This window comes from Macaca thibetana, chromosome 18 (assembly GCF_024542745.1).
Source record: "Macaca thibetana thibetana isolate TM-01 chromosome 18, ASM2454274v1, whole genome shotgun sequence".
In the NCBI taxonomy this organism is placed as follows: domain Eukaryota; kingdom Metazoa; phylum Chordata; class Mammalia; order Primates; family Cercopithecidae; genus Macaca; species Macaca thibetana.
The window spans coordinates 43,699,929-43,724,482 of record NC_065595.1 but is presented as its reverse complement, the minus strand read 5'-3'; the positions used below and the strand labels follow the sequence as shown (position 1 = coordinate 43,724,482).

The following is a 24,554-nucleotide window of genomic DNA, read 5'->3' as shown; positions in this document are numbered from 1 at the left end:
AAACCCTAAAGATTTCTCCAAAAGGCTTCTAGAATCAATAAACAAATTCACTAAGGTTTCAGGATACAGAATCAACATTCAAAAAACCAATAGCATTTCTATACACCAATAACGTTCAAGCAGAGAACCAAATCAAGAACTCAATGCCATTTACAATAGCCACACAGAAAAAATGAAATACCTAGGAATGCAGCTAGCCAAGGAAGTGAGATCTCTACACGAACTGAAAAACAATGCTGAAACATAACAGATGACAAAAACAGATAGAAAAGCATCCCATGCCCATTAATGGGAAGAATCAATATCATTAAAATGACCATACTGCCCAAAACGATTTATAGATTCAGTGCAAAGCCTATCAAGTTACCAACATCTTTTTCATAGAATTAGAAAAATCAGTTGTAAAATTCATATGGAACCACAAATGAGTGCAAATAGCCAAAGTAATCCTAAGCAAAAAGGACAAAGCTGGAGGTATCACATTACCTGATATGAAACTATGCTACAAGGAAATACTAATCAGAATAGCATGATACTAGTACAAAAACAGACACACAGACCAATGGAACAGAACCCAGAAATAAGGCTGCACATCTATAACCAACTCATCTTCACTAAAGTCAACAAAGGTAAACAATGGAGAGAGGGTATTCAATAAATGGTGCTGGGAAAATTGGCTAGCAATATGCAGAGGAAAGAAATTGGACTCTTATCTTTCACCATATATAAAAATACATTCAAGATGGATTAAAGACTTACATGTGATACTTAAAACTATAAAAATGTTAGAAGAAAATGTAGGAAAACACACCTGGATATTGGCCTATGCAAAGAATTTATGACTAAGACCTCATAAACAAATGTAACAGAAACAAAAATATATGAATGGGACATAATTAAATGGAAGAGCTTCTTCTGCACAGCAAAAGAAACTGTCAACAGGGTTAAAAGACAGCCTAAAGAATAGTCTATTAGTTCATTTTCACACTGCTATAAAGAAGTACCCAAGACTGGGTAATTTATAAAGGAAAGAGGTGTAATTGACTCACAGTTCCACATGGCTTGGTAGGCCTCAGGAAACTTACAGTCATGGTGGAAGGGGATGCAAACATATTCTTCTTCACGATCTTGTGAGAACTCACTCACTATCACAACAACAGCATGGGGGTAACCACCCACATGATCCAGTCATCTCCCATGAGGTTCCTCCCCCAACACATGGGGATTACAATTCAGATTAAAATTCAAGATGAGATTTGGTTGGCTATACAGAGCTTCAAGATGAGATTTGGTTGGCTACACAGAGCCAGAAGATGTCAAATAGAATAGAGTATTTGCAAAGTATGCATCTGACAAAGGTCTGGTATCTAGAACGTATAAGGAACTTAATCAGATCAACAAGAAAAAAAAATAATTAAAAAGTAGGCAAACGACACAAACAGACACTTCTCAAAAGAAGATATGTAAGTGGCCAAGAAACATGAAAAAATGCTCAACATCACCAGTCATCAGAGAAATGTAAATCAAAAGCACAATGAGATACCATCTCACATCAGTCAAAATGGCTATTATTAAAATGTAAAAAAAATTAAAACCCAGATATAGGTGAGAATGCAGAGGAAAGGGAATAGTTATAACTTGTTGGTGGGGATGCAAATTAGTTCATCCCCTATGGAAAACAGTATGGAGATTTCTTAAAGAAGTAAAAATGGAACAACCATTTTACCTAGCAGTCTCACTACTAGATATCTACCCAAAGGAAAAGAAATCATTTAATCAGGAAAGACACCTACATTCTTATGTTTATTGCAGCACTGTTCACAATAGCAAAGGCGTGGAATCAACCTAAGTGTCCATCAATGGTGGATTAGACAAAGAAAATTTGGTATAAATACACCATGAAATAGTATGCAGCCGTAGAAGAGAATGAAATCACATCCTTTGCCAGAAAATGGATGCAGCTGGAGGCCGTTACCGTACGCAAATTCACACAGAAACAAAAAGTCAAATACCACGTTTTCACTTTTAACTGGAAGCCAAACAGTGAGTACACATGGACATAAAGATGGAAACAGTAGACACTGGGTACTCCAAAATGGGAGTGGAAGAGTGGGGAAAAGGGTTGTAAAAACTGCCTCTTGGATAGTATATCCACTATTTGGGTGATGGATTCACTGGAAGCCAAAACCCAGCATTATGCAATACATCCATGTAACATGAAGTATTTGCACATGAACCCCCTGTATTTTTTTAAAACATCATGAGATGTAGCCTTTTCTGAATCTGGTAGTTACTGTTAAAAATGTTGACAGGCCAATGGTACAAATATCCTAGCATCTGCTCTGACATTTGGTATGTGTTACTAGTGTTCTATTCTGTTATTTACACTTTATTGTGTGCCTTCTGTGTGCCTATATTCTTTTAAATTCCATAATTATTGACTTTAATGTCTTTTACATTCAGTATTCCTTAATTGTGCTGCAATCCCTATGGGAACTAGAATAAGTTATGAGAGCCTTGAAAATGTTTTTGACTGCTCCATTCTGTTATTTTCTCTTCCATTGATGGCATACTGCTTCAACTGCTGAGTGGTGAAGGCGCTTAAACCTCCTGGGCCCATTAGATCTAACTTGTTTACTGCATTGATATCTATATGTTAAATGACAAGAGAGTTCAAGTTATTGAATAATTTAAAATTCAGCTCTAATTGGTGTCATGTGACCTGGAAAAGGCCATGGATGATGCCAGGAGCATGCTGTGAATTTCTTATAAATAATTCATGAATTAGATGATTCATTTGCTTGAATGTCTTGCTAAATGCAAAAGTTTGTAAGTTAAACTGATGATATAACACCTGTAAGTATTTAGTTCATATGCTAGAAGGTAATCTACCTTGATGATCTTCTAGCAAAGTCTGCCAGTAGAGGAGAGTTAATTGCATGGGGGAAAATGAACATTTATTTGGGATGAGACTTTGGCAAACCACACAGAGCAGCTGTTGCATTACGTATTTTCTGTCAACTTGACAACTGGTCCATATATGCCCAGTGTTAAAAATGCATCGTGTCATTCTGTGCCTTATTTTACATTAACTCCATATGCTCTGGGAGATAAAATGACCTGGCCCACATGGTAGTTTAGGTTTAGAAATATTTATTTAGGTCTTGAACTACTGACTTCTCAGTAGAATAAAGAGCAGAGGGAAATTTTGAAGTTACAAAATTGAGATTTTTTCATTCTTATAAGGCTGTAAGTGGTAATATGAGGATTGTTATAGAGTGCTTGTTAGGATAGGAAATTATTATTTATCATCAGAGAATGAATAGCAATAAGAACTGTTGGTATTATTGAGTAATCCTGTGGTTAACAGCTTATAAATGCTTTGGAAGTAATCACATCCTAAACATCTAAAGTTAATAACAACCTGTTGTAAGAAATCACTACTGCAGTTTAGTTCACCTCTTTCCTTATGAGACTAGCCAGGCCCATAAAAATGATTTACAGAATCTTATAGAACATCACTGTTTACTTGTTGATGGGATTTCACAAAGTAATTCTGCAATTGCTTTTTGACATGTGAGAACATGAGAAAATCCTGGCTTATCATAAGAATAGTATGTGATTTTTGGTGTGTGTTCATGTATGAGTTTATGTACATGTATATGTGTGTATACATGTATACAAGATCATTTACATATTTATAAACGGGCATTGTTTTTTTCTATGCAGTCTTTATAAAATGTTGTATTTTAAAAATTATCTTGAAGATTTAGAAAATCTTTTTCTAACTTAGCAATGTAGTTATCTTCAATATTAGAAAATCCTTCATTGTATCCAAACAAATTATCTCACAGGTTTTTTTTTTTTAGTCCTTGTTCTTTTGTCATTGGTGTTTTTTATCTAGTCATTAGCCTGTGCCTACCCAAGTTATGAGATATTATGCTTCAATTCTGTCGTAAACCAAAGATATCTTAATTTTCTCCTCATCTTTGTTTTATGCTGTGGATTCCATAGCACACACCATGTTAGAAGTCGCCATTGGCAGAAGTCAGTTTTAGTAGCCAAGAATTGTAGTATCTTTTGTATAAGACAAATCCTTTTCTTTTTTCTTTTTTTTTTTTTTTTTTGAAATGGAGTCTCCCTCTATCACCCAGGCTGGAGTGCAATGGTTTGATCTCGGCTCACTGCAACTTCTACTTCCTGGGTTCAAGCAATTCTACCGCCTCAGTCTTCCAAGTAGCTGGGATTACAGGCACGTGCCACCATGCCTAGCTAATTTTTGTATTTTCAGTAGAGATGGGGTTTCACTATCTTGGCCAGGCTGGTCTCAAACTCCGGACCTCAAGTGATACACCCACCTTGGCCTCCCAAAGTGCTGGGATTACAGGCATGAGCCACCACGCCCAGCCTATATAAGACAAATCCTAATATGCTATCACTGTGAATTTAACTTTTTTATCTGTTGTAATCTGTAGATTTTTTTTCCTGTCTAAGTTTTTTTAATTATAAAGTTTGTTTTTTTAGCCTTTGTATATCCCCCTACATGCTTTTCTGCTAAATGTCATTTGTTCATTCATCTAGCTCATTTCTATTACATAGAAAAAAATGTAAATATGTAGTACATTTCAAGTCATATTGTTCACTTTTCTTACTGGGTTTGGAGCATATTCATAGAATTCTTTAATGCCTATTCATAGAATTCTTCAGTTGAAAGAATATTTAGTATAATCATCCAGTTCAGTTGGCAAACTACAGCAGGTCATATATAGCCCACTGCATGATTTTGTACAACCCATGAGCTAAGAATGATTTTTACGTTTTTGAGTGGTTGGGGGAAAAGGATATTTCATGAAATTGGCAAATGGCATGAAATTTATTTATTTATTTATATATATATGTTTTTGTTGTTGTTGTTGTTGAGACGGAGTTTCGCTCTGTTGCCCAGGCTGGAGTGCAATGGTGTGATCTCAGCTCACTGTAAGCTCCATCTCCCAGGTTCACGCCATTCTCCTGCCTCATCCTCCCAAGTAGCTGGGACTACAGCCACCATGACTGGCTAATTTTTTTTTTTTTTTGTATTTTTAGTAGAGATGGGGTTTCACTGTGTTAGCCAGGATAGTCTGGATCTCCTGACCTCATGATCCACCCACCTTGGCCTACCAAAGTGCTGGGATTACAGGCGTGAGCCACCACGCCGGCCTGCATGAAATTTAAATTTCAGTGCCCATAAATAAGGTTTTACTGTAACACAGCTACAAATATTGTCCATGTATTATCTCTCTTGCTTTTGCACTACAAAAGCAGAGCTGTGCAGCTATGATAAGGATCTCATGGCCTGCAGAGCCAAAAATGTTTATTGTATGGCCCTTTACAAAAAAAAGTTTGCCAACCTTGTCATGGTTGCAACTGGCTGAGGCCAGCATCACAGGTGGTGAAGGAATTTACCAAGATAGTTATAGGTAAAGAGAGGCAGATTTATTAGAGAAGGTATGGATATATGTTGCAAGGGTGCAACAGACAGCACAACAGAGAAGGGCTGTCTGCAAAGTGGCAGGGACTTCTAGGGTCGTACTATAGGGGCTACATGTGGAATGAGGTTGTGCTGCTTGGGTTATGTGCAGAGTAATGTGGTTGACCCAGCAGGTTGTTTGTGATTAGCTGTCTCTCAGAGCAATTGTTTTCCCCCACCTGAGACCCCTCCCTCGTTGTTGCTTACTTATCAGGACTCCACATTCCTCTGCAACATAGGTATAAAAATGAATAAATTCTAGCTACATGCAACATCATAGATAAGGGTCACAAATATAATGTTAGATGAAAGAAGCCAGACAGAAAAGAATATATATCATATGATTCCATCTATACTTAAAAAATAAACAAGCAGGCCAGGCGCGGTGGTTCACGCCTGTAATCCTAGCACTTTGGGAGGCCAAGGCAGGCGGATTGCCTGTACTCAGGAGTTTGAGACCAACCTGGGCAACACGATGAAACTCTCTCTCTACTAAAATACAAAAATTTAGCCAGGTATGGCAACGTGCGCCTATAGTCCCAGCTACTCAGGAGGCTGAGGCAGGAGAATTGCTTGAACCCAGGAGGCAGAGGTTGCAGTGAGCCAAGATCATGCCACTGCACTCCAGCCTGGGTAGCAAAGCAAGACTCTGTCTCTTTAAAAAAAAGTTAATTAAATAAATAAATAAATAAACAGGTAAAACTGAACTCTAGTATTAATGTTTAAGCACAAAAGTTTCAAAGTAAAGAAGTTAACTCCCCTAAAAGAATAGTCGTTCCCTTTGACTGGAGAGGTAGAGGGTACTAACTGTGTGGGGCTGGGAGGGTCTTCTGTGTGCAAGTTGTGTTTTTTTTTTTTCTTGGATACTGGTTACACGGGTATTGCCTTGTGATTATTTACTGAGCTGTTCATATTTGTTTTGTAAACATTTCTCTGTTTATTATATTTCACGTTAAAGAAGTTGGGTTTTTTTTTAGTAGGAACAGTATAGAGTAACAGAAGACTAGTAACAGAGCAAGATATTTCCTATATCTCACATGCAATGTTGACGTGACCTTGGTAAAGTTGTATTGCTTCATCGAACCTCATTTCCCATCTGTAAAATGGTAATTATAATAACTACCTTACAGAATTAAGGCTCAATATGTAAAAACAGTTGGCATACTACAAAGTAAGCTCTGAGTTAAGAATAGCCTAAGTGCAACTTACAGAATGGGAGAAAATTTTTGCAATCTATCCATCTGACAAAGGGCCAATATCCAGAATCTACAAGGAACTTAAACAAATTTACAAGAATTAAACAACCCCATCAAAAAGTGGGCAAAGGATATGAACAGACACTTATAAAAAGAAGACATTTATGTGGCCAACAAACATAGGAAAAAAAGCTCATCTTTACTGGTCATTAGAGAAATGCAAATGAAAACCACAATGAGATACCATTTCACACCAGTTAGAATAGTTAGAATGGCAATCATTAAAAGTAAGGAAACAACAGATGCTGGAGAGGACGTGGAGAAATGGGAATGCTTTTACACTGTTGGTGGGAGTGTAAATTAGTTCAACCATTGTGGAAGACAGTGTTGTGATTCGTCAAGGATCTAGAACCAGAAATGCCATTTGTCCCAGCAGTCCCATTACTGGGTATATACCTAAAGGATTATAAATCATTCTGCTATGAAGACACATGCACACGTATGTTTGTTGTGGCACTATTCACAATAGCAAAGACTTGGAACCAGCCCAAATGCCCATCAGTGATAGACTGGATGAAGAAAATGTGGCACATATACACCATGGAATGCTGTACAGCCATAAAAAAGGATGAGTTAATATCCTTTGCAAGGACATGGATGAAGCTGGAAACCATCATTCTCAGCAAACTAACACAGGAACAGAAAACCAAACACTGCATGTTCTCACTCATAAGTTGGAGTTGAACAATGAGAATACATGGACACAGGGAGGGGACATCACACACTGGGGCCTGTTGGGGGACGGAGACTAGGGGAGGGATAGTATTAGGAGAAATACCTAATGTAGATGATGGGTTGATGGGTGCAGCAAACCACCATAGCACATGTATACCTGTGTAACAAACCTGCACATTCTGCACATGTATCCCAGAACTTAAAGTATTATAATAATAATAATAAATAGCCTAAGTGATGACAGGCTATTCTTGGAAAATGTAGGGCATTCAATGGTCAGTGAAGGTGACTGTTTAGAGAAATAATTTGTACAAAGTTCTTCCTTGACCTTCATTTTTTATTTTCCATCTCTTTTAAACTTATTTTGAATTATTTACAGGTCTTTTTTTCACCAACCACTTCACAAAAGAAGACATTCACATGACCAAAAAGCATAAGTAAAGTTGTTCAACATCATGACATATAAGAGAAATGCAAAATAAAACCACAATGAGATTTCCCTGCACACACACCAAGTGGCTAAAAATAAAAACACTTACACTACCAAGTGTTAGTGTGAATGCGGAGCAACTGGGACTCTCACACTTCACTCGTGGGATGTGAAATCAAACTACCACTTTGGAAAACTTACTGGATTGGCAGTGCCTAATAAAGTTAAACATATGCCTGCCCTATGGCCAAGATAAATAAATGCATATATCTAAAACAAAGACTTTTATCATACTTTTAATGGCAAAAACGCAATTACTTTTGCACCAGCCTAATATAAGACTATTCATACATGCTTTATTCATAATAACCCCTAACTAGACACAATTTTATATCCATCAACAAAAGAGTGAATAAGTTGTGATATATTCATACATGAAATACTGTGGGGCGGGCTGAGCACTGTGGCTCACGCCTGTAATGTCAGCACTTTGGGAGCCCGAGGCAGGTGAATCATGAGGTCAGGAGATCGCGACCATCCTGGCCAACATGGTGAAGCCCTGTCTCTACTAAAATAGAAAAGTTAGCCGGGCATGGTGACATGCACCTGTAGTCCTAGCTACTTAGGAGGCTGAAGCAGGAGAATCGCCTGAACCTGGGAGGCGGCGGTTGCAGTGAGCCGAGATCGCGCCACAGCACTCCAGCCTGGGTGACGGAGTGAGAGTCCGTCTCAAAAAAAAAAAAGAAAAAAGAAAAGAAAAAGAAAAACACTACCCAGTGATAAAAAGAATGCACTGTTTATTGAAACACACAACATGGAAGAAGCTAAAAAATTAGGTTGAGCTAGAGAAACCAGGCACAAAAGAGTGACATACTCTGTGATTCCATTTATATGAGGTTTAGCATAAGCAAAATGAATCTGTGGTCATGGAGGTCAGAATGATGGTTATCCCTGGGAGTCTGAGGAGGTGCTATCGACTAGAAACGACACAAGGGAACTTTCTGGAGTAATGGAAATGTTCTATAACTGGATCTAGGTGGTGGTTACACAGATAGATACAAATACAAAAATTCGTCAAGCTGTACACTGAAGATCTTTGCATTTTATTGTAAATTATGCCTCAATGTTTAAAAAAAATTTGGTTTCTAAGTTAGTGTTGTATCTCGGAAAACAATCATATTAAACCCATATGCCAGAGGCAGCCATTTGGGAGTTTGCGTTGGTTTAAGCCTTAGTTAAGAGATGTTATATTTGCAAGTATAGAAATCCTGGAGCAGCTCCAGAAAGAAAAATACATCTCTTTCATTCAGGACCATTGTTACTTCCTTGTGTCCTAAAGGCAACATCCGTCTTCAACTCTACTAATAAAATAGTAGGCCGGGCGCGGTGGCTCAAGCCTGTAATCCCAGCACTTTGGGAGGCCGAGACGGGCGGATCACGAGGTCAGGAGATCGAGACCATCCTGGGTAACACAGTGAAACCCCGTCTCTACTAAAAATACAAAAACTTAGCCGGGCGAGGTGGCAGGCGCCTGTAGTCCCAGCTACTCGGGAGGCTGAGGCGGGAGAATGGCGTGAACCCGGAAGGCGGAGCTTGCAGTGAGCTGAGATCCGGCCACTGCACTCCAGCCTGGGTGACAGAGCGAGACTCCGTCTCAAAAAAAAAAAAAATAAAATAAAATAAAAAAATAAAATAGCTTAACTTTTTATATTCAGATTCTTACAGGGGGTTTTCAATTTCTATTCTCATCCTCTTCCTTTAGTTACTGTGACCCATACCCCATCTTGAATTTTTCTGTTAAGATTATATAGCAGACTATGCTTATTGAGAATGTCTGTGTGCAAGCCCCAGTGCAATGCATACAGAGGGATAAATACAGCTCTTGCCTTCAAAATTGTTGAGTCAGAATTCAATGACAAGAATCATACTACTAATAATAATAATGGGAAACATTCTTTTGAATACTAACCTAGACATGGTCCAAACACTTTGTATGAATTACTTCATTTAATCATTACAAGAACCCTAAGAGGCAGTGCAAGATGTTAGCGTAAAAGTGACATCTTTTGTATGAAAGAGAAAAATGAATAACTTCTCTGTTATCTCAAGCAATTCAATTCTGGCCTGACTTGCAAACTCAACTTTAGCATAATAAAGGTAAGTTACTGAACTCATTCACTTTAGAAGAAGTTTAGATATAACCTGTTGTAACTGAACATGCCCTTTGGGGATTTCTCCCCCACCTCATCTACACACCACATACAATGTTCTCCTTGAAAGAAATATGAGTGGGTTTTTTTCTTTTTTTGTAAATTGGACTTTTATAAATTGGTGCCCTTGATAACTGCCCATCTTTCTCACCACCACATTCAGTTTTGAAATAGATGCTTTTCTTAATCCCTATTTTACTGGTGAGGAACCTGAGGCTTAGGCAATTTGATTAAGGTGCTATATTAGTTTTATAGTGCTGTGTAACAGATTACCACTAACCTGGTAATTTAAAGCTACACAGATTTATTACCTCATAACAGTTTCTGTGGGTCATGAGTATGGGCACAACTTAGTTGGGTCCTCTGCTTAGGTTCTTAACAATGCTGCAATTAAAGTTCAGCTGGGCTACATTCTTATCTGGCACTCAAGGTCCTCTTCCAAATTCACATGGTCGTTGGCAGAAGTTAATTTCTTACATCTGTATGATGGATGTCCCATTTACTTACTAGCTGTTGACCAGAGACTGCTTTCTGCTCCAGGTGTTTTTGCCACTTGATTGGCCCTCCCACAACATCGCAATTTATTTCTTCATGGCCAGCAGGAGAATCTCCAACCTGGGATGAGGGAGCAGGATAAGACCTTCTTTTAAAGGGCTTACCTGATTAGATCAAGCGCACCCAGGAGAGTCTCCGGTTTTATTAACTCAAAGTCAACTGATTAGGAACCTTAGTTACATATGAAGTCTGTTTTGCCATAAAATGTAATATAATCACAGGATTTATATCCTGTCATATTCACAGGTCCTCCGTACACGCAAGGAGAGAAGATAATAAAGATTGCATACACTAGGGGGTGAGAATCATGGGCAGCATCTTAGAATTCTGCCTATTGTACATGCATAGTAACCCAGCAGGTAATTGACAGAGCACTGCTCTCTGAGCAAAGCGTGCATTAAAATAATTAAGCTGTACTACCTCTCAAAAACATGAAACATTACCTGAAAAAATTTTTTAATTATTCCAGATATTTGATTTTGTGGATAATTTCACAATTAGTACCATTAAAGTAAGTGTAGAATATGTCAGCACCTAAAAATGGACATATGTAAATAATGTTTTGAAACAAAAATGAGACTATAAAATATGGATTTGAATATATAACATAAAATATTTTAATTTCTGGACCTTTTAAAAACTTAGCTGTGATTTGAAATATATATATCTCTCTAGTAATTTCTGACCTTCTAGTAAAAGATAGTTTACCATACTAAGTAGCAGGTGATAAATGTATGTACTGGCAGTAAGTACTGTAGAAGTTCAGAGTAGGAAAGATTAATGTGGACTAGAGATTCCCTTTAGATGTAAAATAAATTAATTTTTTTATGAAGTAGCTTATTAGAAATTTTGCCCAGCACTGGTCCACATTCTATTGCTTGTCATCTGTTTGTTGTACGGGATTGCATGTGTTCTTTGAAGAAGAGCAAGTCTTCTCAGATGTGACGCATTCTCATTTAAATAGAAATCCGTTAGCATTACTACAGTCATTCAGTTACAATCTTAATCACTGTAATAGCCTTCATTCTTTTATCATAGAATAAGAAACATGATGGCAGCTGTGTATCTCTGTTAGTTGATACTTTTTACCCATCAGTCCATCATTTGCAACTATTGCAAAATAAATTGGTGGGATTTTTCTCCCCTTATACTAGGGATCTCATTTATTCTCATTCATTTGTTTTGTGTCTGTGGAGTAGCTAGCCATTTCAATTGTTTTAAATTACTTTGTATTTGACAATAGGCATGGTAGCCTGAAAATACGCACCCCCCAAATATGACCATGTCTTAATTCCCAAATGTCACATTATGTGTTACAAGGTACTTTGTAATGCAAGAGACTTTGCAGATGTGATTAAGGCTCTTGAGAGGGGGAGATTAACTGTATTACCCAGGTAGGCCCAATCAAATCTAAGTGGTCCTTCTAAGAAGGAGCAGAAGGAGTCAGAGGAGAAGGCAGTGTGTGATGATGATGGAAGCAGGAGTTGGAGTGATACACCATGAAGATGGAGGAAGGGCTATAAAAAGTGAGAAATACAGGTGGCCACTAGAAGCTATAAAAGGCAAGGAGGCTGATTCTGTCTTCTGAGCCAAAGGAATTAGCCTTCCCAACATCTTGACTTCAGCCCAGTGAAACAGATTTCTAATTTCTGACCTCCAGAATTGTAAGGTAATACATTTGTGTTATTGTAAGCCACAAAGTTTGTGCTAAGTTGTTATAGCCACAGTAGGAAACTAATACAGAAGTTGTAATATATTTGTTTACTGAAGAAGTCGTATTTCTGTTGCAGCATTGAGCAAATGAGATTCCTTTAGCATTCAAATAATTGTGCATGAAAAGTGAGACTGTTTCAAAGGATATGGATAGAAGATTAAGAATTTTTTCTTCTTTGGTTAATATAAGTGTTCGGTACACAGAAGATTTTTTGGATTTGTTTGAATAGAAATAGAAAATGGCAGGAAAGTAAAGTGTTAACGTAAATGGACTTTGAATGAAAGCCTAAGGGAAGATGAAGTGTTAGTGGAAGCTGTCAGATATTTCAATTGTTTAGGTCTGCTTAGTTTCTTTCTCTTATCTTCTCTTTAGCTTTCACTAAAGACTGAATCTATGTATCTAGAGTAAATAGGCCTTGGTGTTATGCCCAGACCGTTTGTTCCCCAAAGAAGACCACCAGAGTCCAGTGTCAAAGCCAAGCGGCAAGGATCTTTACCACAAGTTCGAACTTGGTCCCTCCATTCCACAGTATACAAGAGGGCAAGAGGGCCCCAAACAATGCGAGCGTTTGCTTTTTATAGCCCAAAAGTTGCAGGGGAACAAAGAAATTCTTTTGGCTCCCGCGCTTTCAGTAACCTTGAACGGCTGTCTCCTTATCGGAGACTTTCCAGGTGGTGTTTGTACTGGGCTCAGGGAGTTTGAGAGATATATGGCGGTATGTGGTGGGATGGGAGGATGGGATGTGTTTGTACTAGGCTCAGGGAGTTTTGAGCCCGGGGCTGAGGAATGTGCCCAGCTCCCTTCATTCCCCCCTTCTTTTCAGGTATCTTTAGAGCCAATCTTGGGTCTTACAAGTCTGATTCTGTCTCAGTGTTTACAGGTTGGTATTGGGCTCTGAGGACCATGAGTTGTACGGTGTCAAATCTCTCCCTAATAAATTGTAAAATTCTGTTAACAACACAAAGTCCTACGGTAAGCAGAAATAGTAGACTTAGCAGGGGTCCAAGGAAGGGGGCTAACAGAGAAAACATAGAGGAATTCCACCATTGGTCTGCAGCTGAAGCAAACTGCCGTGTTTTTACTTCAGTGCTTAACTTGCGTAACTGTTGGACCCGGTCCTCTACAAGTCCTGATTTATTTATGTAGAAATCACAGTCTTCTTTTAGAAATATACATGTACCACCTTTTTCTGCAGTGAGTAGGTCTAGGGCCCTCTGGTTCTGCAAGGTTACCTGAGCTAGGGACGTGAGCTGTCGCTGAAGGGAGGCAAGGGACTCAGCCGACTCCTCCATAGCAACGGCAAATTGTTGGTACAACTTGTTACTTTCTATGAGGGTGTGACCTAGGGCTCCCCCCACCAGTCCGGCCGCAATGAAGGATGCGGTGAGGGAGATTCCTGCAATGAGGGGGAGGAATATGGCTCGTGCAGGTCTCGGTCTAGGGTCTGGGTGAATAACAGCACTAGTCCAGTTACCGGTATACCCTAGGAACTCGCCAGCAGTTAGTAGAGTCAACTGGGGAACTAATGTGACAGGGAGACACAGTAGGTTGTTAACAGAGGGACTAGGTAGGTTTTGTGATTTCTCCAGCGGCCACTAGGGCGACTAACGTTAGGGTTAGACTACCTAACTGTATGTTTGCAGTGAGCTATGCTGCCGGCACAGGGTGAGTTTTAAGGGGTTGTTTTTAGCTCTGTCCACAGTCCATGTGTCTAGTGCTTCAGCCGCCGCCGTGATTGGTCCCAGGAGGTCGGAGGTTGGGTCCACCGGCTTGACGTGGGTGTAGTGGATCCACAACGCGATGCCTTCTACCTTTAGGGCGGTGGGTGTGGTTAGGAGTACCTGGAGTGGTCCTTTCCACCTGGGTTTTAGGGTCTCTTGTCGGTGTCGCTTGACCAGGACCCAGTCTCCCGGCTGGTATGGATGGGGTGTCGGTGGGGGACCGGTCTCATATAGTTCTTTCAGCTTGGGCCAGATTTCTTGATGAATTTTCTGCAAGGCTCGTAGGGAAAATAAGAGTTCAGAGACATTTTCTGTTTCAGACTTGAGCAGATTATCTTTTAGGCTGGGAACTAAGGGTGGGGGTCTGCCATACATAATTTTATAAGGGGTAAGGCCTAGTCTGTAAGGGGTATTATGGGCCTGGAACAGCGCGTAGGGGAGAAGGACCACCTAATTAGCGCCAGTCTCCATAGTTAGTTTAGTTAAGGTCTCTTTTAAGGTCCGATTCGTTCTCTCTACCTGTCTTGAACTCTGGGGCCTGTAAGCGCAATGTAGTTTCCAATTTGCCCCAAGGATGGAAGCCAAATCCTGACTTACCTTAGCGACGAAGGCCGGCCTATTATCTGACCTTATCTGGACGGGAAAGACATACCTGGGGAGGATATCTTCCAGGATTTTTTTTGCTATAACCTGAGCAGTTTCCTTCTTGGTGGGGAATGCTTCAGTCCACCCTGAAAAAGTATCTACAAAGACAAGTAAGTACCGATACCTGTATTTTCCTGGCTTTATCTCAGTAAAATCTACTTCCCAGTAGATACCGGGCCTGGTTCCTCTGAGCCTCATTCCTGTTGTAGCCTGGGATTGGGGGTAGGCGTTGTTAAGCTGGCAGACTTTGCAACTTGTCACAATGTTGCTGGCCATCTCGGCTGTATGTCTGAATTTGAGTTTAGAGCGTCTGATCAGGTTTATCATCCGCCGAGCACCCAGGTGGGTGGTTCGGTGGATGTGTTCTAACACTTGTTGTCCTAATTTTTCTGGTAGGATGGTTTGGTTATTAGTATCAGTCCACCACCCATTCTGGATCTGTTTTAGGGGAAGCTTGTCAATCCACTGGAGATCTTGTTCTGAATAATCAGGGAAATATGGCAAGTCCCGGGGGCCCGGGTCAGGGAGCCGGAGTGCAAGGAGTTGGCTGGGAGCCTTCGCCACCTTTCTTGCAGTTTGGTCCACCAGAAAGTTGCCTTGAGCAGTTGGAGTAGTTAGTTTCTGATGCCCCGGGCAATGCACAATGGCTAACTTTTCTGGCCTCCATAGGGCTGTTAGCAGGGCTAGGATTTCTTGCTTGTTTTTTATCTCTTTTCCTTCAGCCGTCAGTAACCCCCGCTCCCTGTAAATGGCCCCATGTATATGCGCCGTTGCAAAAGCATATCAGCTGTCTGTATATACCCTCAGCTTTTTCCCCGCCCCTAAGGTAAGAGCTTGGGTGAGCGCTATCAGTTCGGCCTTCTGGGCCGATGTCCCCGGGGGCAGGGGTTCCGCCCAGATTACCTCAGTCTCTGAAGTCACTGCCGCTCCAGCGTACCTCTGGCCCTGATGCATGAAGCTGCTCCCATCAGTGAACCAGACGAGGTCGGCGTCAGGAAGTGGGCGGTCTTGCAGGTCTTCTCGAACTCCGTGCACCTGAACTAGTATCTCGGTGCAGTCATGGAGTGGGGCGTCCAGGTCCGGGTTGGGCAGCAGCGAGGCAGGGTTTAAGGTCGTTGGGGGCAGGAAAGTTATCCCAGGTCTTCATGGAGGGCCTCATCAAACAGGGTAGGAGAGTTTTTGAATCTTTGCGGCAGTCTGGTCCATGTTAGTTGGCCACTTATGCCCTTATCAGGGTCATTCCACTCGCAGGCGAAGAGCTTTTGGCTCTGAGGGGCTAAAGGCAAACTGAAGAAAGCATCTTTTAAATCTAAAACAGTGTACCATTGATGTTTGGGGTTTAGGGTACTCAGGAGGGTATATGGGTTAGGCACAGTTGGATGTATGTCCACAACCCTCTTATTGATTTCTCTTAAGTCTTGTACAGGTCTGTATTCTCCACTATTAGGTTTTCGTACTGGCAACAATGGAGTATTCCAGGGCGAGTGACATGGGCGAAGGACCCCTTGGTCAAGGAGCCGGCGGATATGCGGGGCAATTCCTTTCTTGGCCTCTAGGGGCATCGGGTATTGGCGTACCTGCATGGGGTCTGCCCCAGGTTTAAGTTCAACAAATAAGGCAGGACGGTGTTTTGTTAGTCCTAAGCCCCCCGTTTCCGCCCAAGCTTCTGGATATTGCTGGAGCCAGGTTGCTATGTCCTGGTCAGGGGCCGTTTGCTCTTGGTGGAGCAGGTACTCATCTTCTAGGGTTATAGTCAGGACGGACACGAGTTGATTGTGGGAGTTGGTCACGACGGGCCCCTCAGGGAGGAAATGGATCTGTGCTCCCATTTTAGTTAGCAGGTCTCTCCCTAATAGGGGACAGGGGCTCTCAGGGATGACCAGGAAAGAATGGGTTACATTCTTGGCTCCGAGGTTTACTGTTCTTTGTGTTGTCCATGGGTATTTTTTAACTTCTGTGGCCCCTTGTACCCACGAGGACTTGGAGGATAATTTTCCATTAGTTTTAACTAAGACTGAGTGCTGTGCTCCCGTATCGACCAAGAACTGGACCGGGGACCCCTCCACTTGCAAAGTTACCCTAGGTTCGGGGAGGGGATCCGAACCCCGTCTTCCCTAGTCTTCATCTTGAGTGACTGGTATGGGTGTAGACCTAGGGGGTTCCTGTCCTCGTTGTTTCTTTTTGGGGCAGTTTCTTACCCAGTGGCCAGCCTCCTTGCAGTAGGCACATTGGTCTTTTCTCAGATTATCATGCCTGGGGGGCCGCCTAGGTTGGGTGTACTCTGGCTGTAGATGTTCTTTCTGTACTACTGCTGCCAGGACCTTGGTCATTTTTTCAGTGGCCTTAAATTGCCTTTCTTCTGGAGTATCTCTGTTGTTATAAACCCACTGGGCTATATGAAGGAGATCCTGAATCCGCTTTCCTTCCAAGTCTTCTAATTTTTGGAGTTTTCTTTTAATATCTGGGGCTGCCTGACTTCCTGGAGCCTCTGGATCTATGGGGGTGTACTGTCTAAAAGCTTCCATTAATCTCTCTAAGTAGGTAGCTGGGCTCTCTGTCTTTCTCTGTAGAATAGAATATATTTTAGCCAAATTAGTGGGCTTGCGAGCAGCTGCCCGGAGACCTGCCATTAGAGTCTGGCGATAAAGGTGTAGCCGTCCCCTACCTTCTGCTGTGTTGTAGTCCCACGCCGGCCTGGTCAGAGGAAAGGTCGCGTTTATGAGGTCAGGGTTGGCAGTCGGTTGACTGTTGGCCCCCGGGACCAGCTTTCTAGCTTCTACCTGTATTCTTTTTTTTTTTTTTTTTTTGCTCTTCCGTGGTAAACAAGATTCAGAGGAGCTGCTCACAATCATCCCAAGTGGGCTGGTGGGTGAACATGACACTATCTAGTAAAGCCAGTAAATCTTTTGGGTTGTCTGAAAACCGAGCACTCTGAGTCTTCCAGTTATACAGATTACTGGTGGAAAATGGCCAGTACTGGAGCTTGGGGATTCCTGTGTTATCTGGGGGTCCTATTTCCCGAAGGGGTAAAGCCACCGTGGAGTCAGGCGGCTGGGGGGGGCTAGTCCGCGAAGTGCGCCCTCGCGTTTGCCCTGCCAGCCCTTCAAAGTTACTTTTCCTTTTAGCGGGCTCGTGAGTGCCGTTCGCCTCCCCTCTGCCTGCTCCCTCCAGCGACTCAGCCCGGGGGGCGGGTCTGTCATCCCGTGTCCTCTCTCCTTTACACTCAGTCTCTTTCTCTTTCTGATTTCCCTCTCTGACTCTCCACGTCTGCCGTTTCCTCCCCTTTCTCTTTCCGATTTCCCTTCTCACTTTCTCCCTTTCTCCTTCTCCCATCTCTTGTGGTCTCTCTCTCACTCATTCTCACTTTCTGTATCTCTTCCTGTAAAGGAATGTGGGTTAGAATCCCTATAAAGGAAACTGATCTGACTTATTAATGATAGCTAGTCGCAGGCGCACTTCCGCAGCCCGGGAACCGGGGCAGTTCAGATCGCGAACGCGCGCCGGAAGCCGGGAACCCGGGGACCGGGGCCGCAAACGCGTGCGCCCGGAAGCCGAGAGCCCGGGGACCGGGGCCGGAAGCGCGCGCCGGAAGCCGGGAGCCCGGGGACCGGGGCCGGAAGCGTGCGCCAGAAGCCGGGAGCACGGGGACCGGGGCCGCAAACGCGCGCGCCCGGGAACCGGGGCAATTCAGATGGCACTCACGCGCCGGGAGCCCGGGGACCGGGGCGGCAAACATGCGCCGGAAGCCGGGAGCCCGGGGACTGGGGCCGGAAGCATGCGCGCCCGGAAGCCGGGAGCCCGGGGACCGGGGCCGCAAGCGCGCGCCCGGGAACCGGGGCAATTCAGACCGCACGCGCGCGCCCGGGAACCGGGGCAATTTAGATCGCACGCGCCCACCGGAAGCCCGGGTCAGAGTCAGCTGTTGCCAGGATCGCAAACGCGCTCCGGCAACTCAGATCGCGAGCGCGCCCCAACAGTCGGGGTCAGAGTCAGCTGCTGCCTGGATCGCGAATGCGCTCCGGCAGCTCAGATCGCCAGCGCGCCCCGGCAGTCGGGGTCAGAGTCAGCTGCTGCCTGGATCGCCAACGCGCTCCGGCAGCTCAGATCGCCAGCGCGCCCCGGCAGTCGGGGTCAGAGTCAGCTGCTGCCTGGATCGCGAACGCGCTCCGGCAGCTCAGATCGCCAGCGTTCCCCGGCAGTCGGGGTCAGAGTCAGCTGCTGCCTGGATCGCGAACGCGCTCCGGCAGCTCAGATCGCCAGTGCGCCCCGGCAGTCGGGCTCAGAGTCAGCTGCTGCCTGGATCGCGAACGCGCTCCGGCAGCTCAGATCACAATTTAAATCAGAAGAGAGCCAGGGGACGTCTCCCACCGGTCTCCGCTGGCCGTCCTATAGCGCGTCCGCCAGGACTGTGCCAGCTCCAGTTTCAGACCTCGCGAGTCACAGATTCAGATTTAGAACAGACACACAGACACAGACAGACAAACGGAGGCGATCCAGCTCACCTATCAGTAGATCGATCTGTTGACCAGGGGTCTGGTGGGCTTGGGGAATCCCGGACGAGCCCCCAGATGTTATGCCCAGACCGTTTGTTCCCCAAAGAAGACCACCAGAGTCCAGTGTCAAAGCCAAGCGGCAAGGATCTTTACCACAAGTTCGAACTTGGTCCCTCCATTCCACAGTATACAAGAGGGCAAGAGGGCCCCGAACAATGCGAGCGTTTGCCTTTTATAGCCCAAAAGTTGCAGGGGAACAAAGAAATTCTTTTGGCTCCCGCGCTTTCAGTAACCTTGAACGGCTGTCTCCTTATCGGAGACTTTCCAGGTGGTGTTTGTACTGGGCTCAGGGAGTTTGAGAGATATATGGCGGTATGTGGTGGGATGGGAGGATGGGATGTGTTTGTACTAGGCTCAGGGAGTTTTGAGCCCGGGGCTGAGGAATGTGCCCAGCTGCCTTCATTGGAAAACAAGGCCTCTCCCTCCACAAGTGGATTTGTTCCTTTCAGATTTGTGTTAAAGGTTATACTCTAACTGCTCAAAAGAAATAACAGCTGGTAGGAATAACACGTTTTCAAACAACCCATCTTGCTAGTTAAGTAATTGGACTTGGAGGCTCTTTTTTGCTGTGCTCTAGATCTAAATTGAGGGGAAGTTTTTATGTTATAAAGGGCTACCCTTGAAAGAGTCTGATCATTATCTTTCATTATTATTTTGTTAATTACAAGTGTCCACCTTCATGGGCAAGTTGCTCATCTGTAACACACACAACATTTACATTAAACTATAATATTTCTGTTTGGACAACCTGGAATCTAGATATACCATGTTTCTGAAATACACTGTGAAGAAAAGCTGCTTAGTCATACTAAGTAACAATGTTCAGAGATGAGCTAAGTATAACAACCCAACCTTCCCAGGCTAAGCTCAACAGTAAGGGAGATGGAGATGTTCCATGATACAGACCAACAGTTTTCAAAGTGTGGTCCCAGATCAGCAATATGAGCAAATTCTCTGAGTCTGCTCCAGACAGAAGGACTTGGAAACTCTGGGGATTAAGCTATAGTTTCATGTTTAACAAACACTCTCCAGGTTATTCTGCTACACATTAAAGTTTGAGAATCACTGATATAGATTAAGTTTTGTTCTCACCAATAGAATAGACTTACAGCTAAAATGTTGGAAAATCTGACTCTATTGACATGTCAGAGATAATTTGCAACTGCTTCCTTTCTGCCCAAATTCTATCAGACTAATCACTTGAATAGATTAATTGAAAATCACTTATCTTTGTAGATGAAATTAACTATTTTTTGTATTTAACTGCTTTTGATTAGAATCCTATTTTGTTGAAAGTGGTTGGTTTTATCTGTGTTCTGTAAAGATATTTATAAAACCTCATCAAAGTTCTACCAGTAAGTCACATTCTATTCAGTATAAGGTGAAATGTTTTACATCAAATCTCATGCTGTGTAATGGCCAAAGAATATTTAAGGTGACTGAATGGATTTCTTGGCTCAGTATTCAAAAGTAAACATTTTAAGATGTTAATGTTTAAGGCTTTTACCTCTTCTCAAAATTGATTTTATGTAACTCTCATTATTTGCAACTCCTGAAATCACCAAAGATCTTGCTTAAGCAACATGTAGCAGCAACTTATTTTTCTTATCTTTATATGGATTTACTGAAGTGTAGATTGTTTGATAATGAATGTAGCTTTGGGGCACAAGTCTGTTTAACTGTGTGAATGCTATAATTTAATATTTAAGACAAAACAACAGCTTTGGCTTGGTAAACGTATATACTGATTTCTGAAAAACTGAATGAAAGAACTTGTTTTATTGTGTTCTTATTTGACAGGTGATCTTGTGGTTCTTTCTAGGTATCCAGTAGAAAAAGCACTCTCCAGTGTTCATCTGTGGAACTGGATGGTTCCTACTTGAGTGTAGCCAGACCGCAGACCTACTATCAAACCAAGCAAAGACCTAAGTCTGCAATCCAGGATTCAGCTTCAGAATCCCTTATAGCATTTAGGAATAATTCTTTGAAACCAGTAACCCTTCATCATCCCAAAGATGATCTAGGTAAGATACCATCAGAGACCACAACATGTAATTATGAATCTCCAGGGAGAAAACCAGTAGATGCAGTCCCAACAGAGAAAATGCCACAAGAAGAATTGCACATGAAGGAATGTCCACACCTTAAGCCTACTCCTAGTCAATGCTGTGGTCATAGACTTGCTGCAGATCATGTTCATGAGAGCCATTCTACAAACACAGCCCCTCAACATCCTAAGACACATCCAGAATCATGCAGTTATTGTGGGCTTTCTTGGGCGTCTCTGTTGCATGGTGGAGGGGCGCTGCAACCAAATGAAACTTTGAAAAAGCAGATCTCAGAAGATAGAAAGCAGCAACTGATGCTTCAGAAAATGGAGCTGGAAATTGAAAAGGAACGTCTTCAGCATCTGCTGGCCCAGCAGGAGACAAAGCTTCTTCTAAAACAGCAACAGCTTCACCAGTCTCGACTGGATTACAATTGGTGAGTACTGCCTGTTCTTCTTATTTATTTATTTATTTATTTATTTATTTATTTATTTTGAGATGAAGTCTTGCCCTATTGCCCAGGCTGGAGTGCAGTGGCACAATCTCAGCTCACTGCAGCCTCTGCCTCCCGAGTTCAAGCAGTTCTCTGCCTCAGCTTCCTGAGTAGCTGGGATTACAGGCGCCCGCCACCACATCTGGCTAAGTTTTGTATTTTTAGTAGAGACGGGGTTTCACCGTCTTGGCCAGGCTGTTCTTGAACTCCTGACCTTGTGATCCACCCTACCTGCCTAGAACTTCCAAAGTGCTGGGATTACAGGCGTGAGCTACCGTGCCCGGCCGAGTCCTGCCTCTTCTTTTAGCAATGTCTGTAGTTTGGAGAACACAGTGTAAAATTGCTGTATTACTATAGCAGATGTGTAGAGCCAGAGGTTCTTCTGGATCTTGGCTTGCTCAAGATGCATATCAGTTATGTCTACTAAGTAAATTCCCCTTTATTCTTTGAAAGACTTCAAAGATTACCTTGTCTTCCAAACTGATAGCTTAGAATATCTATTTCTGAGCAGTCTGGTGTAATTTTTGCTGGGTTCCAAAGACATTTTAAAATGATCTTACCACTATGCAGAATCCTTTGCTGTTTGATATCATTGTGGACAATATTAGGCATTAAGTAAAAGCTTGAGATTTCGGGGTGTGGAATTAGATTGTAAAGCAGTGAGATTAGCTGTCATCATTCCAAATTTATGTCTACCTGCCATAATATAAAATATAACAAGTGATGGGAGTCTTCTAAATTTAACCCTTTCTGGCCATGAAGCATGACCTGTTCAATGACAAACTCTCATAAACCTATCCACATGTGGGCTGTTCTTCCCTTAACAATTCTTCCTAAGAACAGTGCTTGAAAAGCTAAATTGCTATTTTGTTATTATATAGTGTTTCTTTTCTCCACATCCTTATTGACATTTGGTATTGTCATTAATTTTTATTTTACCTCTTCTAATATGTGTATAGTGACATTTCATTGCAGTCTTAATTTGCATTTCACTAATGGCTAATGATGTTGAACATCTTTTTGTGTGTGTGCTTGTTTGCCCTCCTATCTTCTTCAGTAAATTCTCTCTTCAGTTTTGCCCATATTCTAATTGGATCATTTGGGTGTTTTGCTGTGTGGAGAGTTCTTCATATATCTAGATATAAGTCCTTTGTCAGATATGTGAGTAGCAAATATTTTCTCCCAGTCTGTAGCTTGTCTTTTCTTGTTTATCTTTAATTGTTTTTTCTTTTGGTAGAGACAGGTTCTCACTGTTGCCCAGACTGGTCTTGAACTTAAACAATTCTCCTGCCTCAGCCTTCTAAAGAGCTGGAATTACAGGTTTGAGCCACTGCTCCTGACTCTGCCTTTTCAATTGCTTAATAGGATCTTTCATAGAGCAAAATTTTTTAATTTTAATAAAGTCCAATTTATCTACTTTTTCTGTTATGGATTATATAAAGTTTTATCATAGATAGATGTTGAATTTTGTCAAATACCTTTTATGAATTTTGTCAAGTATCTTTTATGATCATGTGCTTTTCTTATTTGCCCTGTTAATATGGTGAATTACATAGATTTTTAAATATTAAACCAGCCTTGCATCCCTGAAATTAAACCCCACTCGGTCATAATGTATGATTTTAAAAATGTTACTGAATTCCATTTACTAATATTTGTTGAGAATATTTGCATCAGTTTTGTTTTGGTTTTTTTTTTTTTGAGACAGAGTCTTGCTCTGTCACCCAGGCTGGAGTGCAGTGGCGTGATCTTAGCCCACTGTAACCTCTACCTGCTGGGTTCAAGGGATTCTCATGCCTCAGCCTCCTGAGTAGCTGGGATTACAAGCGTGAGCCATTGTGTCTGGCCTATTTGCATTAGTTTTGATGAGGGATATTGTTCTGTTGGTTTCCTTCCCCCCCCCCCTTTGTCCTTGTCTTGTTTCGGTATCAAGGTAATGCAGGCCTCATAAAATGAGTTGGGACATGTTTACTCTGCTTCTGCTTTCTGGAAAAGATTGTGTAGAATTGGTGTTAATTCTTCCTTAAATGTTTAGTAGAATTCTCCAGTGAAACCATCTGGACCTGGAGATTTATTTTTTGAGACTGTAAATTCCAAGTTTAATTTCCTTTATACTTACAAGGCTATTCAAATTATCTGTTGGATAATCTACCTTGCCACAGGTTTGTTCATTTTAATTATCTTTCAAATAACTGGCTTTTTGTTTCATTTAGTTTTTGTGATTTTTCTGTTTTCAATTTCATTGGTTTCTGCTCTTTATTATTTTCTTCCTTCTGCTTGCTTTAAATTTACTTTGCTCTTCTTTTTTCCTAATTTGTTAAGATGAAAGCATATTGGTTTGAGACTTTTTCACTTCTCTACTGGAAGCATTTAGTGCTCTAAATTCCCTTCTTGGCACTGATTCAGCTGTGTCCCACAAATTTTGATATGTTGCATTTTCATGTTTATCCAATTCAGTGTTTTTTGGGGGTATCTTTTGAAACTTCCTATTTGACCCATGGGTTATTTAGAAGTGCTATATTTAGTTTCTATGTTCTTAAAGATTTTCCTGTTTTATTTCTGTTACTGATTTTTTTTTTTTTTTTTTTTTTTTTTTGAGACGGAGTCTCGCTCTGTCGCCCAGGCTGGAGTGCAGTGGCCGATCTCAGCTCACTGCAAGCTCCGCCTCCCGGGTTCCCGCCATTCTCCTGCCTCAGCCTCCTGAGTAGCTGGGACTACAGGCGCCCGCCACCTCGCCCGGCTAGT

The 24,554-nt window shown here is 42.1% G+C and overlaps 2 protein-coding genes across 6 annotated transcripts in view; one reads left to right on the top strand and one right to left on the bottom strand.

Annotated features, from left to right (window-relative positions):
• The window catches only part of TPGS2 (tubulin polyglutamylase complex subunit 2), an 821,754-nt gene that overhangs the window by 265,889 nt on the left and 531,311 nt on the right, over window positions 1–24,554 (bottom strand). The gene's annotated exons all lie outside the window — the stretch shown is intronic.
• KIAA1328 (KIAA1328 ortholog) overlaps window positions 1–24,554 on the top strand; it is a 912,897-nt gene that overhangs the window by 724,607 nt on the left and 163,736 nt on the right. For all 5 annotated transcript variants that reach the window (XR_007721060.1, XM_050767244.1, XM_050767242.1 and 2 more), the window contains one exon: window positions 21,091–21,752. Coding sequence is in view for 4 of the 5 variants with exons in the window: in XM_050767244.1 (XP_050623201.1) it covers window positions 21,091–21,752 (662 nt within the window). In the remaining variant the exon portion in view is untranslated. The remainder of the gene's footprint in view (window positions 1–21,090; window positions 21,753–24,554) is intronic.